General features: G+C 29.5%; 5 protein-coding genes across 5 annotated transcripts, besides 4 other annotated features; 3 read left to right on the forward strand and 2 right to left on the reverse strand.

Annotated features, from left to right (window-relative positions):
* Nucleotides 1-76: 76 nt before the first annotated feature.
* On the forward strand, nt 77-691 carry TVAGG3_0043580 (protein of unknown function (DUF3447); the record flags this gene model as incomplete). The annotated part of the gene is made up of 1 exon (XM_001322808.1): nt 77-691. One exon carries the CDS (start codon nt 77-79, stop codon nt 689-691), a length of 615 nt encoding a protein of 204 aa, XP_001322843.1.
* A 36-nt stretch (nt 692-727) lies between these two features.
* Nucleotides 728-1,807, forward strand: TVAGG3_0043590 (ankyrin repeat and SOCS box-containing protein 4 family; the record flags this gene model as incomplete). Its single annotated transcript, XM_001322809.1, has 1 exon — nt 728-1,807. The coding sequence occupies one exon, from the start codon at nt 728-730 to the stop codon at nt 1,805-1,807; it is 1,080 nt and encodes a 359-aa protein (XP_001322844.1).
* A 1,804-nt stretch (nt 1,808-3,611) lies between these two features.
* Nucleotides 3,612-3,616: a terminal%2Cinverted (terminal inverted repeat of tvBac_53III transposon ID:TVAGG3_0043600).
* Nucleotides 3,612-3,644: a mobile genetic element.
* Nucleotides 3,617-3,739: a mobile genetic element.
* Nucleotides 3,708-3,739: a terminal%2Cinverted (terminal inverted repeat of tvBac_53II transposon ID:TVAGG3_0043610).
* A 199-nt stretch (nt 3,740-3,938) lies between these two features.
* On the reverse strand, nt 3,939-5,799 carry TVAGG3_0043620 (lipid binding; the record flags this gene model as incomplete). Its single annotated transcript, XM_001322810.2, has 1 exon — nt 4,021-5,673. One exon carries the CDS (start codon nt 5,671-5,673, stop codon nt 4,021-4,023), a length of 1,653 nt encoding a protein of 550 aa, XP_001322845.1.
* A 406-nt stretch (nt 5,800-6,205) lies between these two features.
* TVAGG3_0043630 (uncharacterized protein) lies at nt 6,206-8,023 on the reverse strand (the record flags this gene model as incomplete). The annotated part of the gene is made up of 1 exon (XM_001322811.1): nt 6,774-7,988. The coding sequence occupies one exon, from the start codon at nt 7,986-7,988 to the stop codon at nt 6,774-6,776; it is 1,215 nt and encodes a 404-aa protein (XP_001322846.1).
* Nucleotides 8,024-8,757: 734 nt separating this feature from the next.
* Nucleotides 8,758-10,345, forward strand: TVAGG3_0043640 (uncharacterized protein; the record flags this gene model as incomplete). The annotated part of the gene is made up of 1 exon (XM_001322813.1): nt 9,769-10,338. The coding sequence occupies one exon, from the start codon at nt 9,769-9,771 to the stop codon at nt 10,336-10,338; it is 570 nt and encodes a 189-aa protein (XP_001322848.1).
* Nucleotides 10,346-12,013: the final 1,668 nt, after the last annotated feature.

The following is a 12,013-nucleotide window of genomic DNA, read 5'->3' on the forward strand; positions in this document are numbered from 1 at the left end:
TTTGCAAATATCGTTAAACACATGTATAACAATGTTTTATAACGTGATATTCAAAAATTTGACTTTTAAATTCTTCATGTCTGATCAAGATATTCATCCAAGCAAATACAGTGAACTGAAAAGTATCCTCAAATACCACATTGATTCATATATTGCATTATATCAGTTAAAAACGAAAAACGACGAAGAATTAAACTCAATTTACAAAATGATCAAGGCAGAATTGATTGATTCGAAGAAATGCCATTCTCAAATAATTATAAGAGATATTTTAAATATTATTCCGTATAATAACCGCTATACAAAGTCATATTTATCACTTGCCAAACTCATATCTGATGATTATCATTTAGAAAAGGTACCAGATGTCGAAGATATTTCTAGATATCTGTTTTATAAAGAATATGGAATTAAATTAGACAATTCTGACGCAGACGAAAAAATGAAATCCGTAAATCTCCATATTCATTCAGAAAACACAATTTACAGAGCAATTATGCATAATAACTTAGAAGCATTCGTCGCGTTCACAGAAAGAGATGATTTTAATGAAGATCAAAGACTTAAAAGCAGTTTATATCCATTTGTCAAAAAAGGATATTCTTTACTTGAATTATGTTGTTATCATGGAGCTGTTGATTGTTTCAAGATATTAATAACCAAATTTGACAAGGGGATAACTAAAGAATGACTTCATTTATCGTTTTTAGGAGGAAATCCAGAGATTATGAGTGAATGCTTAAAACATCAAAAACCGGATGAAAAATGCATGGAATATGCAATAATTTCACACAACATTGATTTTGTTACATTCTTGATGAATGAATACAATATAAAGATTGATTTAAATTATTGCCAATATTACAAAAATCTTGATTCATTATTGGTTTATTTCGATCAAACAAATGATATTAACAAATGCTTTGTTTATTCATCGACATTTGGCATATCATCTCTTTGCGAATACTTCCTTTCACATGGTGCAAATGTCAATGAAAAAGATAAATTTGGAAAAGCTGCTCTACATTATGCAGCAGAAAAGAATAGTAAAGAGACAGTCATACTTCTTATTTCACATGGTGCAAATATCAATGTAAAAGATAAATATAAAAAAACGGCTCTTCATTATGCAGCAGAATATAATTGTAAAGAAACAACCAAACTTCTTATTTCACACGGTGCAAATATCAATGAAAAGGATAGATTTGGAAAAGCTGCTCTTCATTATGCAGCAGAATATAATTGTATAGAAATAGTTGAACTTCTTATTTCACATGGTGCCAATATCAATGAAAAAGATGGTTTTGGAAAATCTGCTCTTCATAATGCAACAATAGGAAATAGTAAAGAAACCGCCAAATTTCTTATTTCACATGGTGCAAATATCAACGAAAAAGATAAAGAAGGAAAACTGCCTCTTCATCATGCAGCATGGAATAATTGTAAAGAAACTGCCGAACTTCTCATTTCACATGGTGCCAATATCAACGAAAAAGATGAAGATGGAAAAACAGCTCTTCATTATACATCATATAATGATAGGAAAGAAATAGTCAAACTTCTTATTTCACATGGTGCCAATATCAATGAAAAAGATGGTTTTGGAAAATCTGCTCTTCACTATGTATCATATAATAATAGTAAAGAAACTGTCGAACTTCTCATTTCACATGGTGCCAATATCAATGAAAAAGATGGTTTTGGAAAAACCCCTCTTTATTATGCATCATATAATAATAGTAAAGAAACAGCCAGGTTTCTTATTTCACATGGTGCAAATATTAATGAAAAAGATATATATGGATAGGGTTGTTAGATTCCCGACGATAGGTGTCTTGGAAGATTTGCCTGGTGTCATCATAGTGTCTTTAAATCAAAAATTTTATTTTGGAGTTAGTTTTATTGATTTTTCAATAAAAAACATTTCTAAAACAAGAAAATAAAACGATAAAATATTTATATTTTATATAAGGATCTTATATATTTAAAATAAATATCATTTTATTTTTTTCATTGGTGTCTGTCAAACCATAATACACCATTCAAAAATTCAATGTGTCCTGCGGTTTCAAAAGACACCTTCAAATTGAACGATAGCACAGACACTATTGAATTTTACCCATTTTATTTAGTTTTTACCCTTTTTATTTTTAAGAATTAATGACTGAAACAGCCGTTTTGCTATGACCTCAATCACTTTTATTTATTATTTTAAATATTATTTAATTTTATTATTTGAATAGGCCAACTTATATTTGAGAAGCTCAATTTGAGACCACTTAATACATTGAAATATCATAAATATTGAAATATTAAAAAGTGTATTTCAAAATATTGAAATTATAAAAATTTATAATACTGAAATTGAGACAAATTAATAAATTCAATGTGTTTTTTTTGAAATAACTCTCAAATATTATTTTTTTGTTTATTTAATGATGAATAAATATGATTGCTTTAGTCAATCATAAAAACTAATTTAAGTTTAAAATAATGAAAGGATAATTTGATCGTTTTTTAAAATACAATTATTTTTGATGATTTACAAGAATCTTTGAAAAGAATATAATATAGGTTCTATTTTTGTAAAATTTATCCAAATCATGTATTACATAAATTACGATTAAAACGATGAAAGAACCAAAAAGTGTGTTTTGTTGTTGCGTGTTGGATGCGGGATCCTGTTATTTCCGAAATCGACAAAAAATTTGGAAATTTAATTTCCGAAATCGAAATTATATTAATGTTTTTAATATTCTTATATCAAAAGGATTAAAGTTCATTAAGAGAAAAACAATTCTTCTTCTTCAATCTATTGGCGCATTTATTTCTACACGCCAATAAGGAAGGGAAAATTATAAGACACCATGGTGTCTTCAAAACGCTAATTTTTGATATTTTTAACAACCCTATATATGGAAAAACTGCTCTTCATTATGCTGCAGAATATAATTGTAAAAAGCAGTCAAACTCCTTATATCACATGGTGCAAATATTAATGAAAAAGATATATTTGAAAAAGCTGCTCTTAATTATTCATCGCATAATAATAATAAAGAAATAGTCAAACTTCTGATTTCGCATAGTGAATGTTTATAGTAAAAAATCAATTCTGAATAACTCTCATCCAAAAACCATCATTACAAATGATCCATAATCTGATTATTGGAATCATCTTGTTTGAACAATAAAGGATCTTTTGTGTAAGATGAAATTTAATGAAAAAAGATTTCTTTTAGTTATAAGATGAAATAGTTAAAATTATTACATATACAAGAGATTGAGCAGGAGTATAATAATTTCTGGTCAAACTGGACCAAATTATAGAAATTTCAATATTTGATATGAAATTTCCTAGAAATGTTGACATATTTTAAGGGCATGGTCTTGGAATAGCCTATTTTTCATTAAACAAAATTGGATTAAATTAAGCAGCTAGTGGTTCTGGTCTAGCAAATGATCTAAGAATAAGATAAATAAACTTCAAACTTGCAAAAATTTCAGGATTGTGTATATAGCAAATTTAATATATCCAGGTGATGAAGCATTTGATTCAAGATGTATCAAGAATTTGCAGTCCATTGTTGCAATCATGATTGATTTTAACTTCTTTAAGGGTGCACTTACCACTTTCTGACATTCTCTCAAATTTCTTGTTTATGGTTTTATTTTCTATGCCTCTTCACACCCGTATATCTCTTTTTGATAGAGTGTCAGAAAGTGGTAAGTGCACCCTTAATGCCGATATTTTTGAATTATATACCAAAGCAACGCGTCGCTTTTAATGCTATATCAGCGCTTTGCATCCTCCAATATTAACTTTCCCGTTTTTAAAAAACTGGAGCTGCGGCTTTTGGTTCTTTGTTCCTAAACATGACAACAGGGAAACAAATTGAATTATATTCTGAATTCCTTGTTTTGAGATCGATTCATTTACTATAAGAAAGAGTTAATTCAAACGAGAATACTATTACAAAGAGTGATTTTTTATAACAAGAATGGTGAAAATTCAAAAAAATATTATACATAATTAGCTAATTTTCGAGTTTCTTCATCGAAATTCGAAAGTGTAGGGTTAGTATTTGCATCTACATCAGACATTTCAATTGGCGTCAAAACATGGCCAACATCGCCATCATCTTCTGAAACACGTTCTTTATCACTTGAAAATTCATCGTAATCATCATCGTTGGATGCTTTGCTTCTTCTGTATAGGAAAATACCCATAATGGCTAAACAAAGAAGCATAATAAATCCAAAAACTGACAACAAAATTATTTGCGCCTGTGTAAGTTTTCCTTTTGTGGTTTCATCATTATTAGGAAGATATAGCATTATATTTGTATCTGTTTGGATAGTAGTATAAGTCAAAAATGTTGTTATAGTGAATGTATAAGTTAATCTACCTGATTTATCGGTTGTATATACTGTGTGATTAGTAACAGTCTCAGTAATTGAATAAGAATCAGTCTTAGTCACTGTTAAAGTAAATTTACTATTGTCTTTGTTTCCGCCTCCATTTTGATGGTCGTCAGGTTTAGCTTCACTCTTTCCGTAATTCACGGATATTGTTGTTGGATCAGTTATTGGAGTAAATTCTTCTGTGTCTTTCATATCTGATTCAATTGGAGTAATTTCATCTTTATTTTTTGGCCTTGGCTTATGAGATCTTGTAGTTGGTCTTGGATTTTGCGTTATTGGCGTTGCTACATAAGTATAAAGTGACGGACTAGGGAGAGCTGATGTACTTGATGTTTTAAGATTAGTTTTATTACTAATATCTGTTACAGCCTCTTTAGCCATTCCAAAATCTTCGACTTGGCAGCTACTATCCTCACCTTTCTTGAGAATTTTTTGTTCCAAAATACTATCTCGCCACAAATGCTTTCCAATATTGACACTCCTTGAATTTCCGATCATTGTATCTTCGTTCGATGCCCACTTTGCCTTTCCTTCGAACAAAATGTCATGACAAGGAAAACCTTCAAAGTTGTTTCCATTCTCTGCACTATTTTTACTGAAGCAGCACTTACTAGTAATCAGTTCGCAACCTTTTTGCTCGCTTAATGACCCTTGTTTCTTTAAATCGCCACCAATCATTGCGATTGCACCACCGCCATGAGCACGTAACCCCGCTAGATAAATACCCATTTTGCCATATATAATCTCTTTTTTGCATTGGTTCTCAACAAATCTCGTGTTCTGAATTTGTGCATCTGAATTATCAATTTGTAGAGCGCCGCCAGATAATCTAACATGATTCTTTTTGAAAGTACAGTCATCAATGAAAAGTGTCTGTATCAATGACACATAAATAGCACCACCGCTATTAGTGCCATTATTTTCAATAAAGTGTGACTTATAAACGTTTAACCTATAATAAAGAGTATTATTTCCTTGGAAATATATTGCTCCTGCATGTTTATAACCTTTATTTTTAGAAAATGTTGAATTTTGGATGAAAACATGAGTTTCTAAAAATGCAGCTGCCCCTCCCACACTCGCGAAATTGTTGGTAAAATTATTTTCGTTTTCTAATGTAATTACAGAAAGACAAGTAAAAATGGCGCCGCCACATTCTGGGGTAGTGGCAAACCCAAAGCCTATATTGTTTTCGAAAGTAGCTTTTGTAACAGTGATTCGACACCCATGGTATTCGTATCGATATTTCATATTATTTGATATTGAAATAATTTTGGAGAAATAAATACGGCTCAAATCTGGTGTATCATCTAAATCCAGTTCATTCTGAAATGAAGGAGTTTGTGATTGACTACAAGTAGACACTGCTAATATAAAAAACATTAATTCCCAAAATAATAATTGAATTCTCTCAATTAGAATCGATTTCAACCGTTATATAAAAAAATAATTTGCATAATTATTTTTGTGTTTATGCTTACATGATGTTCCTAAAAATTCTATGAAAATTTGCATTCAAAAATTTTGTGCAAATTGAAAAGTTTAAATTCAAGTTTATTTTGAAAGTATTTTCCACGAACATTAATTAACCAAATATTTTATTTATCGTACATCGTTTTTTATTTTTCCGTATTCACTAATTTTTTGAATTATTTTCTGAGGATAAACGTCATAATAATTATATTTTATCTCTAAAAAATACAGTTAAGCATGATAATATTATTACATATTCTTATTTAACTTTTTATGTGATTAAATTTTATTCGATTTGTTTATGCTCCCTATCAGTCTAAAATTATTTTGAATTTTGAGTTGCTATATAATTTCTTCAATATAGTTAATATCAATAAGTCAGTTGGTATGGTTCTTTAAAATCATAATATTAATTCAATTCTTTGATGTTTTTACTCTTCATTTTATTTATTCTCGATTAATTTCAATTTAAAACTTTAACAAATGCATGACTAGCCACAATATGATCATTAAACACATCTCACGTTTATTCAAATTCCTCAATTGGTTAATTCAGTCATAACAAAGTGGTTATTTATTGACAAGAGCACACTCTCATATATTAGTGCTATTTATCAACTTATTGGCAAGATTTATTTCAATAAAAGATCGAAATATCTTAGTAATTTATGATATCTTTAACTAATTTTCTTATCTTCTTCTAATTATCGCTTTGTTTTATCTATGTGTACAAAATATTTACGTTCTTATTAACACAACATACTTTTTAACAGTTATGATAAATTTGATTTTCAAAAGGTTTTGCATATAATAAATAGTTCATAATAAAGTGTTTATTCACATCTATTGCGCATTGATCGCTGCTTTAATATCTTTCTTTACAAAAATAAAACTTCATCTTCGACAAACAGTTCTGTATTCTTAAATTCAAGTTTCTTGAAGTCAATTGGAGGCAATGATTTCCTTACAGGAGCTCTTTTTGGTCTATCAACTGTAAATGTGAATTTGTTGTGAGTAACTTCTCTTGTTTTTGTTGGTGATAGATCCAACTCATCTTCCTCCTCATTTTTATTCGCATCTTCTTCCTCTTCGGCTCCATTTTCAGGTATTTGTTCAGGTTCGAATTGTTCTTCTTCTTCCTCATCTAAAATATCTTGATTGACATTATCACCTTGTTTCTGATCTTCATCTGTTTTAGTTGCTGGATCGAAAATGTCAATAGAATCGTCATCATCTTCAATCGGATTAATCTTTTGAGCATCATCTCCTTTTTCATTTTCAGGCGTATTAATGATATCAATTGAATCATCGTCGTCATCATCAAGAGGGTTTATATTCTTAGATTCTTTTTCAAAATTTTCATTATTTTCTTGTGGTGGATTCAAGTCATTAATCGAATCATCGTCGTCATCAGAAATGTTTGTAATTTTATCGTTTTCATCATTTTTCTGATTTGGAGGAGGAAGATCATCTAAAGAATCGTCATCAACCAATTCAATAGGCTTTTCCTTGTTAATATCTTCTAATGAATCATCATCGTCATCGAGTGGTGTTAATTTGCTTACATTACCGTTTTTATCCTTATTTTGTTCAGGTAATGCTATGGAATCATCAGATATATCGATTTTATCCTCCTCTTCTGTCTTAGAAAACTCTATTACTTTTAGATCCTCTGTATCTTCGTCATCGCTTTCGACAATGTCAAAATCATGTATTTCAACGACTGTATTTGTTGATCCTTGGGAGCCATTCTTTGCAGGTGACTTCCTACGCTTTTGCAAGAATGATGGCATTGGTATATCGAAATCACTTGAATCACTTTCGAATGCATCGTAAAACATTCTCTTTTTCGGAGGATTCTGCTGCAATTTTGCTTGTTTTGGACTTCCTGATACGAGACCAAAAGAATTACTTCCAGATTGTCTCGGTGATCCTGTCGGATATGGAACATTGCCGTTTTCAAAATCTGAAGAATCACTAGAATCGTTTAAATCCATGAAAAGTTTTCCTTTTGGCTGATACCACTCATGTCGTGGTGATGCTTTTGGAAAGTAAAAGAATTTGTAGCCAGCATAATCTTTTCCACGATACATTTTTGTTTGTTTATTTTGTAAATTTTATATTTTTTGTAAACCGCAATTTTTCCTTACAACAACAATTGAAAAAGTTTTGGGATACCGGCCAAAATTGTTTCCCAGTTTTATTACAAAATTTCAGATAATTGCCTTTTGAGTACTCAAAAGTGACATAATTTTATGTAGTTCGACAGTCGCATTTCAAAGGACACCGCATTATTAGCTTAGTTCTTTTTTATATAACATCGCAAGAGGAAGTACTTTTTCTACTTTTTGTTAAGTCATTGGCCTAATATTGAAAAATTATCAATTTATATTCCCTATTTTTCATGTAAGAACGATTCACTCAATCAAATATTATATGGTTATTATCGTTACTGTTAGTTTTGTCTAAAGATAACTTAATTTTTTTTCATAAAATTGGAAAGATTCAGAAATTCTCTTTTAACTAACGAAAAAACTTTTATAATATAACTGTCTCTTTCTAATTTCCAAGTTTTACTGCTTAAATCCTTAATTTATTATATTTTTTATAAGAATGAAATTATTGCAATTTTGCATGCAGAAACTATCATAAAATATCGGATCTGATACATTCACACTCATAATTTTGATTAATATTAAACTAATTCTTTATTCATTTCAAAATATTCATAGTATCATTTAGTGATGGCTATTTCACAAATAATCATACCTTCAGCATTAAGAATTATAACCTAATTTGCATGGAATAGCAATACAATAGAAATTTTAATAAACGATAATCGTTCAATTTATTTTTAAAACATTCTATTGGGAACTTATCTTTAAGTCTTTTCCAACAAAATAATCGGAAATTGTAAAAAGGAAATTGAGAGTTATTTTTCTTTTTCTAAAATTATATGTTTCTAGCCTTAATACCATCAATTATATCCGCTGAGTATGAAGCACTTCTAGGATATAATTCAGTTACTGTCAGTAACAGCGAAAAAACAACAATTAAAGGAAAAATTGGAACCATTGATGAGGATTTTTACATCGTATTTCATAACCCAGATTATTTTTATGGCGAAAATCAGGAGAGTTGATAACAATCTTAAAAAACAAGGAAAGCACTCAAGTAATTTCTAAACAAGGTTCAAAAGAACTCAAATTCCATCTCATTAATGTAAATAAAACGATATGCAATGAAGTACAGTTCATCATGAATTTTGATCCAGAACCAGTTTATCAAAATCTTACAGATACTCACTATGAAGATAATTTTACTTATTGCTATTATCTTGCAAGTGTTCTTTCATTATCATATAAAGTTAAAACCAGTGCACCAATTAATGCTGTTACATACACAACAGACGGTTCCGAATTTAAGAATTTGAACGATGGATATGCTTTATCCAATTCAGTTCAATCGCCAATACTAGTTAAAATGGTTACACAATCTACCGAGAACGTTAGTTTTGGAATTAGTTTCATGCATACAAGATCTAAGATGCCAAGTACAGATAGACTTGCTTTTGGCCCAATGCATTACGGCTCAATCAATCCTAATCTCGTTTACTTCATCCATACAAGGAATGGCAATGAAAAAAAGGAAAAAGTTTTCTTGAATTACACAACAGAGCTAGTTCCTGGAGTTTACGATCTATAAATCGTTCCAGAATACAGAGAATTCCATGTTAGTAAGGATACTTTCTTAATTTTCTCACATTTAGTGAACGCTCAATTCGAAGGATATATTGAGCATAAACCAAATGACGTCAAGCTGTTCCAAGGCCAATTTGGCGGTCGTGCAATCCGTTTCACAAGATCTGCATCGATGTTCATAAAATCCGACTTTTATCCTCTTCTTAGAGTTACAGTTTTCAGTACAAAGAAGCAGCCATACTGTAATTTCCAAGTAGCTTCGATGGGAATGACCTCTTTCACAATAGCAAACAATATTCCACCAGGAAATTTGACTTCTAGTACTGCAAGCTCTTATTGCATCTTCTATTCATATCCATATGAAGGAATAAATGGTACATTAGTCAATACTGGCAAGAAATTCAAGACAAGATTGTATGATGTAGAATCCAAGACAACAACTGATCTCCAGCAGCCAGTAATGTTATATTTATATGGAAAATCATCATCTGTTAAGACTTTCCAAGTTGGAATTAATTATGACTACTATGATTCACAGAATTTCCATAATGGAGTAATTAGTCAGACATTGAATCCATTCCTTGTTACAATAGGTGTCTATGCTCCAATTGCATGGATCACTATATCAGTTGTTGTCTTCTTAATCATTGTTGCTGTTGTAATTGGTGTTGTTTATTACAAAAGAAAGAAGAAGACAAAGGGCTACTCAGAAATATCTGAAGCAGATCCATTGTCACTCTAACTGAGAGATATTATCAAAAATTGTTTTAATATTAAACATTTTTTAAATTTATATGATTTTTTTTATTTCAAGCATATATACAATCTCAACATAATCGTGGAATTATCTAATTTTAAAGCATGTTTCAAACTGATTGCTTAATACCTTTATTCATTTTCCATCATGTAAACCTCAATGTCACTTTTGCGGCCGAGCGGAGCGAGGCCGCAAAAGTAACATCGAGGTTTACATGGATGGGTTCTATATATATACAGCTTGACCGGTAGAAAAGCGGATCGATTTTTATCAATAATTGGACATTCTATTTTTAATAAAATAAACATATATTTATATGGGAAATTAAGGAGATCTGAAACTCAAAAATTATTTTTGAATTTTAATATGATGAATGTAATTGTGATAATATGTACATTACAAATAAAATATTAATTCGGAACAACGATGAGATGTGATAAATTTGATTCTCTCAAAAATCGATTTTGGAGTTTTAATATTAATTTGTATCTTATATGCATATAGGATATATAATAATTTTAAAACATCAAAAAGTGACAATTTGCGGTTAGAAAAAGTCATCAAAACACTTTTTAATGATTTGATTTAACATATGCATAGACCATCTCTTTGATATTTAACTTCAATTTCCCGAAATGAAAAGGATTTGAACAAAAACAATTATTTTACGATCATTTTTTTAAAATTTTTTAAATTGAGACTGACATCTCTAAAATCATCTAAAAAATCCAAATATCAAATAAAATAATATCATTAAAATTCCTCTCAATTTAAAAAATTTTTATCAATTGAGACTTCAATATCTAAAATCTTCTAAAAAATCCATATATCACAAAAAATCACGATATTATTTTTATTCTCAATTTCAAAAATTTTTTTGTACTGACTTTCTTTTTGCATAACAGCATGGCAGAAATTTGAAACGAAGTTTCAAATTTCTCAATCTTGCATTCTGGGCACGTAAGTGCCCAGAATGCTAAAAGGTGCGTAGCGCCGTCTCTGAATATCAAATTTATTATAATTATTAATTTATGAAATTTCAAATAAAATCGATCTGTTATAACACACTGGTGCATGACAGCCTTGTCATTCATTTCTATCGGCGCACCGAGCGCGCCGATAGAAATGAACGTGTATATATATACAAACACCTGGACTCATTTCAAAAAGCATTGTAGAATCTGATTCTATTTCTATATTTTATAAAATTAATATATGTTTGTATGGGAAATTCGGGAGATTCAAAACTCAAAAAATAAAACTCGATAATTTTAACATATCTTTATTCACATTTGTTTATAAATTAGTATCAACTCATTAATATCTATCAACTCCATGATTCAATTTTAATGATATCAATAAAATTCATTTATATTATAAATATTAAACTGTATATAGTATGTGTGTTCTGATAACATTATAATCTCATATACTGGCGATTTGGCACCCCTTGTCACTTTTTATTAAATTTTGTATTTTTAAAACTCGATTTTAAAAATAGTTTTAGAATACTGATATAATGTATAATTTATTTTACCCATCAAAATTTAAAAAAGTTCAGTATTTGCCATTTTAGACTTCAAGCTCGCGACACATTAACCGCTTTTTTAAAAATTGAGACTGACATCTCTAAAATCTTCTAAAAAATCCATATATCACA

The sequence above is a fragment of the Trichomonas vaginalis genome, chromosome IV, assembly GCF_026262505.1.
Source record: "Trichomonas vaginalis G3 chromosome IV, whole genome shotgun sequence".
Taxonomy (NCBI): domain Eukaryota; phylum Parabasalia; order Trichomonadida; family Trichomonadidae; genus Trichomonas; species Trichomonas vaginalis.